The 13,753-nt window shown below is 29.4% G+C and overlaps 2 protein-coding genes across 5 annotated transcripts in view; both read left to right on the forward strand.

Annotated features, from left to right (window-relative positions):
* The window catches only part of LOC125868052 (2-alkenal reductase (NADP(+)-dependent)-like), a 167,387-nt gene that overhangs the window by 29,700 nt on the left and 123,934 nt on the right, over positions 1 to 13,753 (forward strand). The gene's annotated exons all lie outside the window — the stretch shown is intronic.
* The window catches only part of LOC125868058 (acyltransferase Pun1-like), a 49,790-nt gene continuing 44,636 nt past the window's right edge, over positions 8,600 to 13,753 (forward strand). The window contains exon 1 of one of the 2 annotated variants that reach the window (XM_049548657.1): positions 8,600 to 9,059. In XM_049548657.1, coding sequence (XP_049404614.1) covers positions 8,755 to 9,059 — 305 coding nt within the window. In that variant the 5' untranslated portion in view covers positions 8,600 to 8,754. The remainder of the gene's footprint in view (positions 9,060 to 13,753) is intronic. The other variant, XM_049548656.1, reaches the window with a different exon arrangement.

The following is a 13,753-nucleotide window of genomic DNA, read 5'->3' on the forward strand; positions in this document are numbered from 1 at the left end:
TTTCTGATCATAACAGAATTTGTAATACACTCCGTGATGATATTACAAATGAGGATGCTTAAATAATGTAAAAATATGTCAATCAAGAAGCAAGTTGAGTTACCAGCCTCAAACTTTCTATTACTAAAGCATGAATTAAAAAAGATTGATTTCCCATCAAAAGTAACTTGAAGTATTTTTTTCTTGTCTTCTTCTTCAAACCTATCCAACAACACTTGATGATTCATACCTTCTTTATGGATTTATTGGATCTAGTTGAACCTATTGATACTGTCAAATGGTTTTGCTTTGCCTGTCGCATCGATAGGTGCCTTGGAACAAACTCATCAGTCATTTTACCGTCCCAACTATGTTACCTTCCATATGTCTTCTTTTTGCTTTTGTTGCTTCCACTTCTTTATTGCCTAGGTGATATATCCCCTTCCCTAGCCACTCTATCAAAGCAAATGTCCAACATATTGTCTTCCTCACCCAAGAGAATCCTCACCCAAATCCACTCCATCTTCATCAAGAAAATCCTCACCCAAATCAATTGTATTTGACGCTAAGACACTTGACTCATTCTTTCTTGCAAGCACACATTTAGGCACAAATATAAGATCTTCCGGACTTAATTTGCTATTTAAAGCAGGTGGTGAGACTTGTTTTTCTTGAATCAAATCGTGGTCATTCTCTGTTAACCTTATTTGATTTGCTTGACACTATTCTTTTAATACTGGATACATGACAGTGCCAACACAAATGACAAACCCAATAACACAGATGAAAGGACAACTAAATTTCTTTTTAAAAACTATTTTAAATTACTCTATTAATTATTCTAATATATAATTTTTTTTTATCTCAATATATGTGGTACTGATAAATTTTCGAAAGTACTCACAACTACTAAATTCCACATGCAGTTTGTGTGGCTGTGTGCGGAAAGCTCTATATGTCTCCATCTTTTTTATTTCTTTTCTTTATACTTAAAAATGTCATTTGTTAGGTGGGATAAGACGTGATACTTTTGAGTTACTCTGGAGATAAAATTTACTTCATTAGTTGAGATATTTAATGAGATAATTAGTTATCTCACTAATATATATAAAATAACTTATTTTATTATAGTAAAATAAATAATTTCAATACTGACTTATGCTTCTAATTAAATGAAAAATAAAATTATTTATATTTTATTTTGAAATTATTATCTCATTTTCTTGGTACCAATTTGATATATATGAACCGTTAAGCTTTTCCTCTTCAATTATTAGGGAGCACGCTTAGTTCTTATTTTTTGTATTGTATAGTTTTAATAAATAGTGATAATTTCAGTTTTATTTTATGTGTTATTTGACTATACACATTTAATCTTAAATTATTAAAGTTGGGGTTTTGATGCCTGAAGTTAACAAAAGTTAACTACATTTATTTAATAAAATGATTATTTGAAAATATAAAAAATAGAATAATTGGTTGATGATTCTAAATACTTGAGTGAATAGATTTACTCCAGTCCCTTAGCAAAATTTAAAAAGCAAGTCATATCATCTTCCATTCTAAGTATTCGATTAAATTCCTAGCTAAAATGATAGTCTAGTTTTAGAATTTAATTACTCAATCACTTTTTTGATTGAAGACAAGGTTAGAAAATTCGCAAAATCACACTCTTTAACATCTTGACACAAGCCTACTCTTCGTGGGATCAACCCAAATTTTTGTTGAGTTTATTATCGCTACGAGGTCAGAGGCGGACCCATGTATATATTTGAGGGTGTACATGCACCTCTTAATTTAAAAAAAAAATCATATATATATATATATATATTGATAAATTTTCAGAAACTAAATATAATTAATAGTAGCCCATTAAAATTTAAATACATAATAATGTGCTTTGTACCGTTAGTACATGTTAAGACATTCACCCAGACGACTAGGGTTCTATCAACCTTTTTTTTAGCTTAATATTAATGTACTCCTGCACTTGAATCTGAAGTTTAAGATTGGCCGTTACAATATACAGCTTGAACTCCTTTATTTTGACTATTATTTTTTAAAAAAAAAATTCTAAAGATATTGTAGGATTTGAAAATGAATGATCACAAATCTTTCTAGTTTTTGTCTGTTAAAATCATGTATTTTTTTTTACTAGTATAAGTTAAAGAAAAAGAGAAATTGGTCTTTTTTTTTTGTTTACATGATAATATTAGTGCACCTAGTTGGAAATGTGAGACAAAATTATATGAGTTTGAAGTTGAAGTTTGATTTCGACATGTAATTTAAATTTTTAAATTGTATTTTTAATAATAAATTTATAAATTATGATAATTATTAAAATTGCCTTAATTTTTTTATACAATTTTATAAAATAAGCAAAAAAATTCATAACAAAAATATAATATATTATCATAAAATTATTTTTAAAATCTACAATTTTTATTGATCGAACTTTAGTTTAATAAAAAAAATATAATTAAATATTACTCCCTCCTTCTTATTTTATGCGGCACTTTTTGGATTTCGAGATTCAGACAAGTCTATCTTTGACGGTAAGTTTTTCATAGATCTTTTAAACATTTTGAATTATCAATTATTGTGACTTATAGTACTTTTTACATAGTTTACAAATATTTAAATTTCATTTTAAAAAAATGAAGATTTCATATGCAATTTTCCGATCACACTTAAACTGTTTGACTCTGATCTCAAAAAATGAAAAATATCGCATAAATTGAGACAAATAGAGTAGTAATATTAATACCTAGCAATATTTTTAAATTATTAATTATTCTAATATATAAGTTTTTTACATTATTTTTTTATCTCAATATATGTGGTACTGATAACTTTTCGAGAGTACTCACACCTACTGAATTCTCACATGCAGTTTGTTTGGCTGTGTGGGGAAAGCTCTACAAGTCTCCATCTTTTTTATTTCTTTTTCCTTATACTTAAAAAGGTCGTTTGTTAGGTGGGATAAGACGTGATATTTTTGAGTTACTTTTAAGATAAAATTTATTTTATAAGTTGAGATATTTAATGAGATAATTAGTTATCTCACTAATACATATAAAATAACTTATTTTATTATCATAAAAATTTATCTCAAAACTGACTTATGCTTCTAATTAAATGAAATGAAAAATATAATTATTTATATTTTATTTTGAAATTATTATCTTGTTTTCGTGGTACCAAATAAATATGAATCCTTAAGCTTTTCCTCTTCAATTATTAGGGGACACGCTTAAGGCTTGTACAACATTGCTAAAAGCTACTCACGTTTAAACCCTTGTTCTTATTTTTGTATTATATAGTTTGAATAAATAGTGATTTTAGTGATAATTTCAGTTTTATTTTATGTGTTATTTGACTATGTATATTAAATATTTAATTATTGAAGTGTGAGGTTTTGATGCCTGAAGTTAACAAAAGTTAACTACTTTTATTTAATAAAATGATTATTTGAAAATATAAAAAATAAAATAAACGATTTAAATACTTGAGTGTATAGATTTACTCCCGTCCCTTAACAAAATTCAAAAGCAAGTCATGTCATCTTGCATTCTAAAAGTATTCAATTAAATTCCTAGCTAAAACAATAGTCTAGTTTTAGAGTTTACTTATTCAATCACTTTTTTATTTGAAGATATTAGAAAATTCGCAAAATCACATTCTTTAACATCTTGACACGAGTCTACTCTTTGTGGATCGATCCAAATTTTTGTTGAGTTTATTATTGCTACGAGGCCAGAGGCGGAGCCTTGTATATATATTGAGAAACTTGCGGAAACTAAATATAATTAACAGTAGCTCATTAAATACATAATAATATGCTTTGTACCGCTAGTACATGTTAAGACATTCACCCACGCGACTAGGGTTCTATCCTAGCTAGAATTGTCTACACTTGAATCTGAAGTTTAAAATTGGACGTTATAATATACAGCTGAAACTCCTTTATTTTTATATATTATTTTTCTAGAGATATTGTAGGATTTAAAAATGAATGATCACAAATCTTTCTACTTTTTCTGTTAAAATCGTGTCTTTTTCTGTACTATAAGTTAAAGAAAAAGAGAAACTGGTCTCTTAATTCTTTTGTTTAATTGATAATGTTAGTGGACCTAGCTGGGAAATGTGAGACAAAATTATATGAGTTTGAAGTTGAAGTTTGGTAATTTAAAATTTTAAATTGTATTTTTAATTATAAATTCATAAATTATGAAAATTATTTAAATTGTCTTAATTTTTTTAATACAATTTTATAAAAATAAGCAAAAAAAATTATAACAAAAAATAATAAATTATCATAAAATTATTTTTAAAATCTACAATTTTATTGAATAAACTTTAGTTTAATAAAAAATATAATTAAATATTTGTCACGATCCAAAATGAGTCGTGAGTAGCACCCACACTTAACCTCGTAAGTGGGCGAACCAAGGAATCCAAACCCCAACATATATAAATAAGGGCAAACCACATAAATCCCACCAGTTTAGGTCTTAATTATTAAGATTCCCAATAGTTTCAAATATTACTTCATGTACCATATTTTATGCTTAGGATACATGAGTCTTAATCCATGAGATACATGTATCTGTCGAATTTTTAAATTGAGATACAAAATTTATTTATTTAAATTAATTCATGTTTGGAACTAATTTCCTTAATTAGAGGAGTAATTGAGGACTTTCAAAATACATAGACAATTAATTTCATTTTATTATTCTTTAAAATAGTAAATTCATTAATATTATTAATATAAGATAAAAACATGTATATCTTGGTAATGAAATTTGATTAATTTCAAATTATTACTCTTAAAATAATAAATTCATTAATTTGATGTATCCATTATCAATATATGATGTATCCAACAAACTGAATACTTAGATACATGAGTGTCCTACAAGTACATTCATATGTATCATAGAAGTATCTAGCATTAATTTCATGTATTTGTTATAGGTATCTAGTATTGATATTATGTATCTATATATATATATATATATATATATATATATATGCATATATAATATTAATTTCATGTATCTTTTATATGTATCTAGTATTAATTTGATGTATCAAGTACCAATTGCATATGTTATATCCAAAAACATGTATCTCGAATACATAGTAAGCATATACATCTAATTATGTGTATCTAAATATGGAATATACAAAAAGATGAAGCATATACATCTAATTATGTGTATTTAAATTTCATACGTTATATCCAAAAACATGTATCTCGAATACATAATAAGCATATACATTTAATTATGTGTATCTAAATATGAAATGTAACTGAAATACATGAATTTAGGAACAAATCACGACTGTAGAGTATCTGTCGTATCATTAATATCATCGTGTTGTTAAAAATCATGTATCCGAAATTTAATGGTGGATACATATACATGGTCAAACACCTCATTACTAAAAATACAACTCAGATCTTAATTAAGATTACTACTTATTGGATACACATGTTTCAAGGGCTATATCAAAGTAATATTGGTACTACGTACCAAATCCATGTCACGGTAACCAAAGAAAGCCTTAGAAGAACACCAACAAACAAAAACTCTCTACAATACTCCCTTTGATCCTTTTGCGTTGTGGTATAACATAATCAAAACTAAGATCCATTTCTTCCGGAGACAAACAATCAAGACACACTCTGAGTTAAAGTTTTCTCTGTAGCAGTTACTTTGATTTGATCTAGTTATAAATGAATAATACAAAATAATATTTGAGTTCAAGAGAATTTGTCGGCCATGGTGATGATATCTTGAGAAGAAGAGAGTAGATTAGCTATTGTTGGAATGAAATTGTACGATGAAATTCTTGAATCATAAAGGAGGAGACATAATTGAGTGATAAATATGGGAGGGGAGAATTAAGATATAGTGGTTGATTTAGAGTGAAAGAGTTAATTAAGCAGATAATTAATCAATCCTAGTTTTAAGATATGTGGGTATCTAATAATCTAATTGTATCTTCAAATAATATATTAATATATGGTATAAAATATTAAAAGTGGTAATATATGTAATTGTTTGAAAGTAAAGATAATATTAGTATATATAGTAGTGATGTATGTCTAATAAGGTAGTTTATCCTATAAATAATTCAACTACGAATAACAACAATAATGCGGAAGCTCAAAACTTATTAAAGTAACCAATCAAATAAACCTCTAAAGTCTAACACTTATTATCCCCAAAATCTGAAAGTCATCACATCAAGGACATCTAATCTTCAAATACTAAGTCTAAGAGTATTAAAGACACGAAAATAAATGAATAAAATAGTTTATGTCCGAAAACTAAAAACATCATGCCATGACCAAGAGAATCCAACACGAGCTGCAATGAATAGCTCACCTTGGAACCTGATGTGCTGGAGACTGGCTAGAGCTGAGGGCGAGTCGAAGTCACTGATAACACAAGTAGGGCTCAGTACAAGGCAACATGTACTGAGTAGATATCATTGACCAACCCAAAATAGAAACTAATATGTAATGAATAATAGTATAAAATCAACTATGGCACTTAGCAGGTGGCAAGCAACAAACACATGAACTAGTGTCAACAACACTAAAGTAAGTACGTAATCAGTCAACAATATCAAGATCACACATGAGGACTCATGCCTCCAAACCAAACTAATTTGGGAATTGAGTTCTTTTAGATTGAGTACATTAAGTTAATTCAATATCTTTTTCCTTTAATGTTACCGTGTCGGAACGTGACACTCCGATCCATTTATATCGTGTCGGAACGTGACACTCCGATCCAATAATACCGTGTCGGAACGTGACACTCTGATCCAATAATATCATTAATTTATCATTTATTATCACCACTTTTCAATTCATTAACAATATTTCATCAAACCTTCTTTATTCAAGGCATCACTTCGATAAAGAGGGTTCAAGATTATAAATTCCATGGTCTCAAGATTTCAGACCAATTAGAAACCACACAACCAAGCTACACAATCACACAATCAAGTACATAGAGAACTTCACAATATCATTCAATGCATATCAATCACTATTAAGAGTCTATCTATCAAATAGAATAAACCATAACCTACCTCCACCGAAGAACCGAAGTCAAGGAAGCTACTTCTTCAATACTTTTCCTTTCCTCAATGCCTCCAAAGCTTTCCAATCTATCAAGTATATATGCATAATTTGTAAGTTAACGAATCTATAAATACTCAAATTATTCTATGTCTAGCCTAGACCCAAAAATTCACCTAATTCTATAATCAATTTCCTAAAGTTCAAACCTAAGGGTAAGTCTTAATTCCTCCGATCCAATTTGCATAACCTTAATGGTATTCAAATAATATACTACACTCAATATTTAATTGCCTATCTCAATATATTAAAACTTGATTCGAAAATAACAACCGACGCCACATACTAAAATTTGTCGTGTCGACCTTACTGTGCAGGAAGAACAAGCCTTTAAACTTAATCTAATACTAAATCACTTTGGTATTAATTTTCCACTATAACTCTATCAGCACTTGTACCGAAAATCTGCCTAAGAAGTTCCCTAATTAGATTTTTCTCAACCTTAACCTCTCTCTTGTCAGCACTTAACTTGATCCCATCCCAATAATATTCCCTCAAAGTTCAAATTTAGAGCCCGTTTGGATTGACTTAAAAAAAGTAACTTTTAAAAAGTAACTTTTTAAAGTGCTGGAACTTATTTTTAAAATAAGTAGTTATGTGTTTGGATAAAAGTGCTGCAGTTGAAAAAAAAGTTGTTGATGTGTTTGGCAAATAAGTGCTGGTAAACACTTTTTTTTATCAAAATGTCTGAAATACCCTTTAAGCTGTTAACATGATAAAAAGTTGATTAATTTAAGGTTTTTATACTTAAAAAAAAAATTAAAACAAAATTAATTTATGTTTTACATCCATAAGTAATAATATTTTTCTATCATTCACATATTTCTTTACCACCTTATAAGAGGAATATAAATTCATATTTCAGAAATAATAATAATAATAATAATAATAATAATAATAATAATAATAATAATAATAATAATAATAATAATAATAATAATAATAATAATAATAATAATAATAATAATAATAATAATAATAATAATAATAATAATAATAATAATAATAATAATAATCATCAATTCTTTGTCTCGATCAAGGTGTAACTTATATAAAAGCAACGGTCAATTGTAAGCTTGATGATTTTCTTCAACAAGCAAACAAAGACCTTGGTCTAGCATTGCCATTTTGGCCTCAAGGAATTATGGAAGTGGACGAGACGAATTTATTCGTCACGCCACTTCTGGTTGTGCAAGTCACAACATTTGAATGTGGTGGTCTAGCCCTAGCTATTTGCCATGCACACCCTGCTATGGACGGATCCACCACATTCAAAATCATTTATGAATGGGCTAAAGTGTGCAAATTTGGTACTCCTCTAAGGATATCAACTTCATGAACTTCAATTTAGGCACTCTTTTCCCTTACAAAGATTTAACAATTATTCTTGAGCCTCCGGTTGACGAAGGCAAACGTAAAAACTCTTAAGTTAATTGCCAGAAAGTTTGTTTTTTAAGGAAGATGCAATATTGAGGCTCAGAGAGAAATTTGACTCAACAACTGGCGAAGGTTTGAGTTTCAAACCTTCGCGAGTTGAGATGATTACGACACTTTTATGGAGGTCACTTATCCGTTCCACATGAAGTACTTCACATTTGAAACGGTCTATAATGGCATTTCCAATTAACTTACGTGGTAAGGTAGCAACTTTTCCTGAAATTGCTAACTCTTTTGGGAATCTTATTATCGAAATTCCAATAAAATTTGAACACGACAATGAAACAAAAATGGAGTCGTTGCATCACATTGTAAAACTAATAAGAGAGTCAGTTCAAGTGATTATCAGTAAATGTGTCAAAGCTATTCCGGATGAAATAGTTTCTTTGGTTATCAACTTATACAAGGATAATTACGCCGGATTAGAATGGGGAGGAGACAATGAAGTTGTGAATTTTACATGCGCAAGTTTATGTAGGTTCCCCGTACAAAAAACTGATTTACATGTATCTAGGATTTATACGCTGATTCTCTCGCTCGCATCTCTCATCCCCTCTCTTCCTTTCTCGCTCCCCTCTCTTCCTATGTAAGGAAACCTTTATGGAATCCTCCATAGGGAGTTGAGGGAGCATTACGTACAATCTCACATTTTTTAGAGTGAACTTTAGGCATTTAGAGACCAATTTATAGGAATTATGCAATTTTCTTAATTTTTTGTGTGTGTTATTCCATGAATAATTTGGTGATATGACTTCCGAATGATTTTTTTGCGAACCTTTATGGTACCCTCCTTAGGGAGTTGGTGGAGCAGTACGTACAGTCTAACTATTTTTAGAGTGATATGACGGAGATATTACTCCTAATAGCCCAAAATATGTCTAAAAATTGACAAGGCTTCACATATTTCTCTCACAACTCTCTACAGAGGGTTCCGTAATAGATTGCACAAAAATCAACTGTCAGTAACATCACCAAAATATTCATGGGCTAACTGTGCCCACACAAACCCAATAACATAGATGGAATTTGGAAAGATAATTATGTTGGGATATTTTCTTCCTGTGGTGCTCGCTGCAGCGTACAATGATGAGCTGTATATGTCTCCATCTTTTTTTATTCATTTTTTTTATTTATTTAAAATGATCGTTTGATAGGTGTGATAAGATATGATATATTTTAATTACACTTAAAGATTATGTCATAAATTGAGATATTTTATGAGATAATTAATTATATTACTATGTAAAAGAATAATTTATATTTCATCATTATAAAATGGAAAAATTCTTTTGGCCAGAATTTAGCCAGGATGATAAAATAACATATTTCACACTATGTTATTTTACCTTTTTGAATATTTTTTACAATTTTAATTTTAATACCTTTTAATTAAAAAAAAATCAGTTTATTTTAAAATAAAAAGGATATTATAGACTTTTTTAAATTTCTGACCAAATTCTAGCCAAATTTTTTGGTCATTTAGCATCACCCTTATAAAATATACTAGTCCTGGACACGTGCTTTGCACGTGTGTCCTATGAAAGGTATGAATTACTATCAAAATCACATTTTAATCAGTATTACAAGCTATTCAAAAAAAAAATAATTAAAATAGATGAACAATCAATGTATTCAAATAACCTCTTTATTTTATGTCAAATGATTATACAATTGATGAACCTACAAAATTTAGTTTGGTTACTAAAATAATGAGTTACATTTTTAAGTTATTTCCAAACATATGGTATATTAGTATGTGCAAAAATGAATAACAAAAATGATTAATGGTTCTCATTTAAATGCACAATAAGAAAATTTCTACATATACCTTAAATTGATATCTATACTTCTAGTCCAACACCCATACAATTCTAAATGCTTCATGGAAGAAAAAAAAATCTATAATGGAGAAAGAAAGCAAGAACGAAAAGTTGAGGATATTGCAAAGAAAGTCCTCATGCTCTGTAAAGAAAACTTTGTTATTGTTAGGGACAACATATCAACATAAAATTGTTCACTGTTTAATACTACACATGTATTAAATTTACTCTCATAACCTTTCAAATTCTTCCATTATGACATTTATGATAACGATTTAAAGCAATATTAATGTACTCATTTATCAAGAAAATGATAATTTAATTATTAAAGGGGTTAAGAACTTCAAATTCTACCATTATGTAATTAAAATATTTATATTCAATAAAATTTTAATTTAGTAGAGAGGCAAAATGGTAATTCAACTTTTCACTCCAACCATATACCACCAAGCAACCCCCCGTTCCCACTCAAACAGTGGAAATACAGTACTTATTTGCATAGTGCATGACCCTACTTTTTGTTTCTATATATAGAAAAAGAGGCGGAATTATAGTGCACAAATGTGAATAGGGTTTGCTTTGCTCAAATAAAAAGAAAAGAGAAGGACAACACGATGCACTAAGCTTTTGTTATAAGCAACATTTAGAAAAGGATTGTATTAGTTTTATCTTGCATTTTGACAAATAGTTATTTGCACGATTTAAACTTTTGATTTCGGAGTCACTCTTGATAGAATAATTGCTAATTATGAACACTCTTTCCAATCGATATTATCTGTCTTTTAAAGTTTTCAATCAACTAACAACATAGTTAAATTCCAATAAACAACAGCACACACTACAACAAATTCGATTATCAGCGACAAATAAGTTTGTCATTTATAAATCATATTTCGTCACTAAAAAACTTGTGAGACGAAAAATAATTCATCACTCAGTCGTCACTAAATGTGTCTCTAAAAGTATACAAAGACGATTTAGTGCTTCGTTGCTAAAAGTATTATATTAACTACAAAAAGAAAAATCGTCCCCAAATGCTTAAACATTTGTGACAATTTTTTTTGTCATAAAAAGTATATTTTTTTGTAGATAATAGTATGTTTTGTCACTAAAAAGGTTATTACTATCGATAAAATTATATCATCGTTAATTATTTTACTTCAATCTGAGACGATATCAATTGTCTCTAAAGTTATATACATTTCGTAGTTGAACAAAATCTAATTTCGTCACTAATGACTATATTTTATATACCAAAAATTATTTTGTTATTAAATGTATTAATTAGGGAAAAAAATATTATTATAAAAAAGGTTAATTTTCCTATTATCCTCCCCCATGTCAAATTTATTTTAAACTCCTCCTTAGATGCTCCCACATTATTGTAACGACTCGGAAAATGATAGGTTAAGCAAGAGCCTATGACTTTGTGTTGACTTTATAATGAGGTTCTATGAGGGGTTTTTATGTAATTTCGTTTTAATTGTGTTACATCCGACAATTTAAAATGAATATGAAGTAGCTTGAAATTGGAAGTAGTCACTTTTGGAAAAAGTTGAGAACCTGGAAATTTGGTTAAGTGTGGGAAATCAGTGAGTTTTTGGCCAACTTTGAGCAGTCATAACTCCTAGCTCAGGATGATCCAGGAGTAGTTCCAGTTATGTTTGGAAAGCCCTTGGAACGATCTTTCCAACGCCACCGAGTTTGCTCGATTCCGAGTTCGTATGAGCGAGTTATGCCCTTTGAAAGTTGGGCAGTGAGCAAGGAGTCCGTCTGGAAATTTAAGGGCATTTTGGTCTTTTCACAAATCTTTTCTTTTGAGGTTATATTATTGTGTTAGGCTGATTGTGGATCATTTTTGTTCCATTTTAAAAGAGTAAGAGTTAGGGTTCTTGAGTGAAGAAGAGAAGAAGAGGGGAAGAAGAAGAAGAAGAAGTTGGAGCTAGGATTGAAGATTTTGAGTTCTTTCTTCTTCAATTCTCGTGGGTTTTCAACTTAGAGGTATGGGGATCCTTTATCCTTGATTATTCTTCCTTTCAAGGAGCTCAATTCAAATGATTCAAAGTTCTTCCAAAAACACAAAAATCCTAATTTCGATTCTAAGCATGGGTTCTTGCATTAAATGATTTTTTTTGATGATTTACGTTATTAATGGTGTCTATTGATGGTTTTAAGAAAGAAATTTCCATGAACCCATGTCTTGGCAAGTTTCCTAAAGTTGGCTTATGAAGTGGGTTTATTATTTATGATTGAATGATGATGGAAGTATGCTTGGATTGAGTTGAATAGTTAACTTCTATTATTATCTATGCTTATCTATTGTGAATTGTTGGAGAGTTGAGGAATGATGATTGTGGCTTGGGAAAAAAGGGTAAGTGGACCTAACTTCATTGTTAAGGTAGAATTGATATAGAATTGTGATAGATTGATGTGTGATCCACTTATGGTGGAGGTGTTTACTTATTGAATGTATTGTGTTTATGGCCTTGGAGGCATTATATGAGGAATTGAAGTGTTGACATGATATCATATATGTGAATGGGATGTGAAGGACTTGAATGAGAATCAAATGAAGTAAAGGCAATCATGTTGTGAATATAAAGGTGTTCATGTGATCTCAAGGTGATCTTGTTTAAAGTGTTACTGTATTGTGATTGAAAGTGTGTCCTCTATTATTATTCATATGTGATGATGATGGAATGTGAAGGATCTTTATAATGTGATGTGTGTCTTGACTTGGTAGACTTAGGTGCCTCTTCTTGATACATTAGAAGCTTTGTTGAATATGAATCGATAGGATATGGCATTCCTTTCGGATGTAAGTGACGAAACCTGTTTTTGAACTGGATAGTGTTTGGTATTTTAGGCATATCTCTTGCTCTAGAACTTAGTTTGCAGTGAATAAATATGATTTGGAAAGCTAACTCGTATACCTACAACTTTTTTGTTTATGTAAAATTCTAATTTAACTGTTATGGATACGAAATATGGGACGCAACATAGGGCAAGTTCTGCCTAGATTCCGAGAAATGAAATCCTGCATGACCAGCGGCTAGTGTCTTTACTATATCTTTTTGTACAAAATATATTTTGCAGTGATCCTTGTTTGTTTTCAACCCTAAGAGATGTATCTACATCTTTCATGAATGTTATAAAGTCTAGTTCTGCCATTTTCCTTTTCAAATCTAAGATGCAACATGAGGTACTAGGCTGGCCAGATTCACTATTTTGGGAGCATAGTTGTATTTGTACATGCTAGGCTTGCTTATGATGATGATCCTATTTTACGTCAACATTACTGAGCTAATAGAAGTTAAATAAGTTATGTAATTGTATTTCTAAGGTTGATATA

The sequence above is a fragment of the Solanum stenotomum genome, chromosome 6, assembly GCF_019186545.1.
Source record: "Solanum stenotomum isolate F172 chromosome 6, ASM1918654v1, whole genome shotgun sequence".
NCBI lineage: Eukaryota > Viridiplantae > Streptophyta > Magnoliopsida > Solanales > Solanaceae > Solanum > Solanum stenotomum.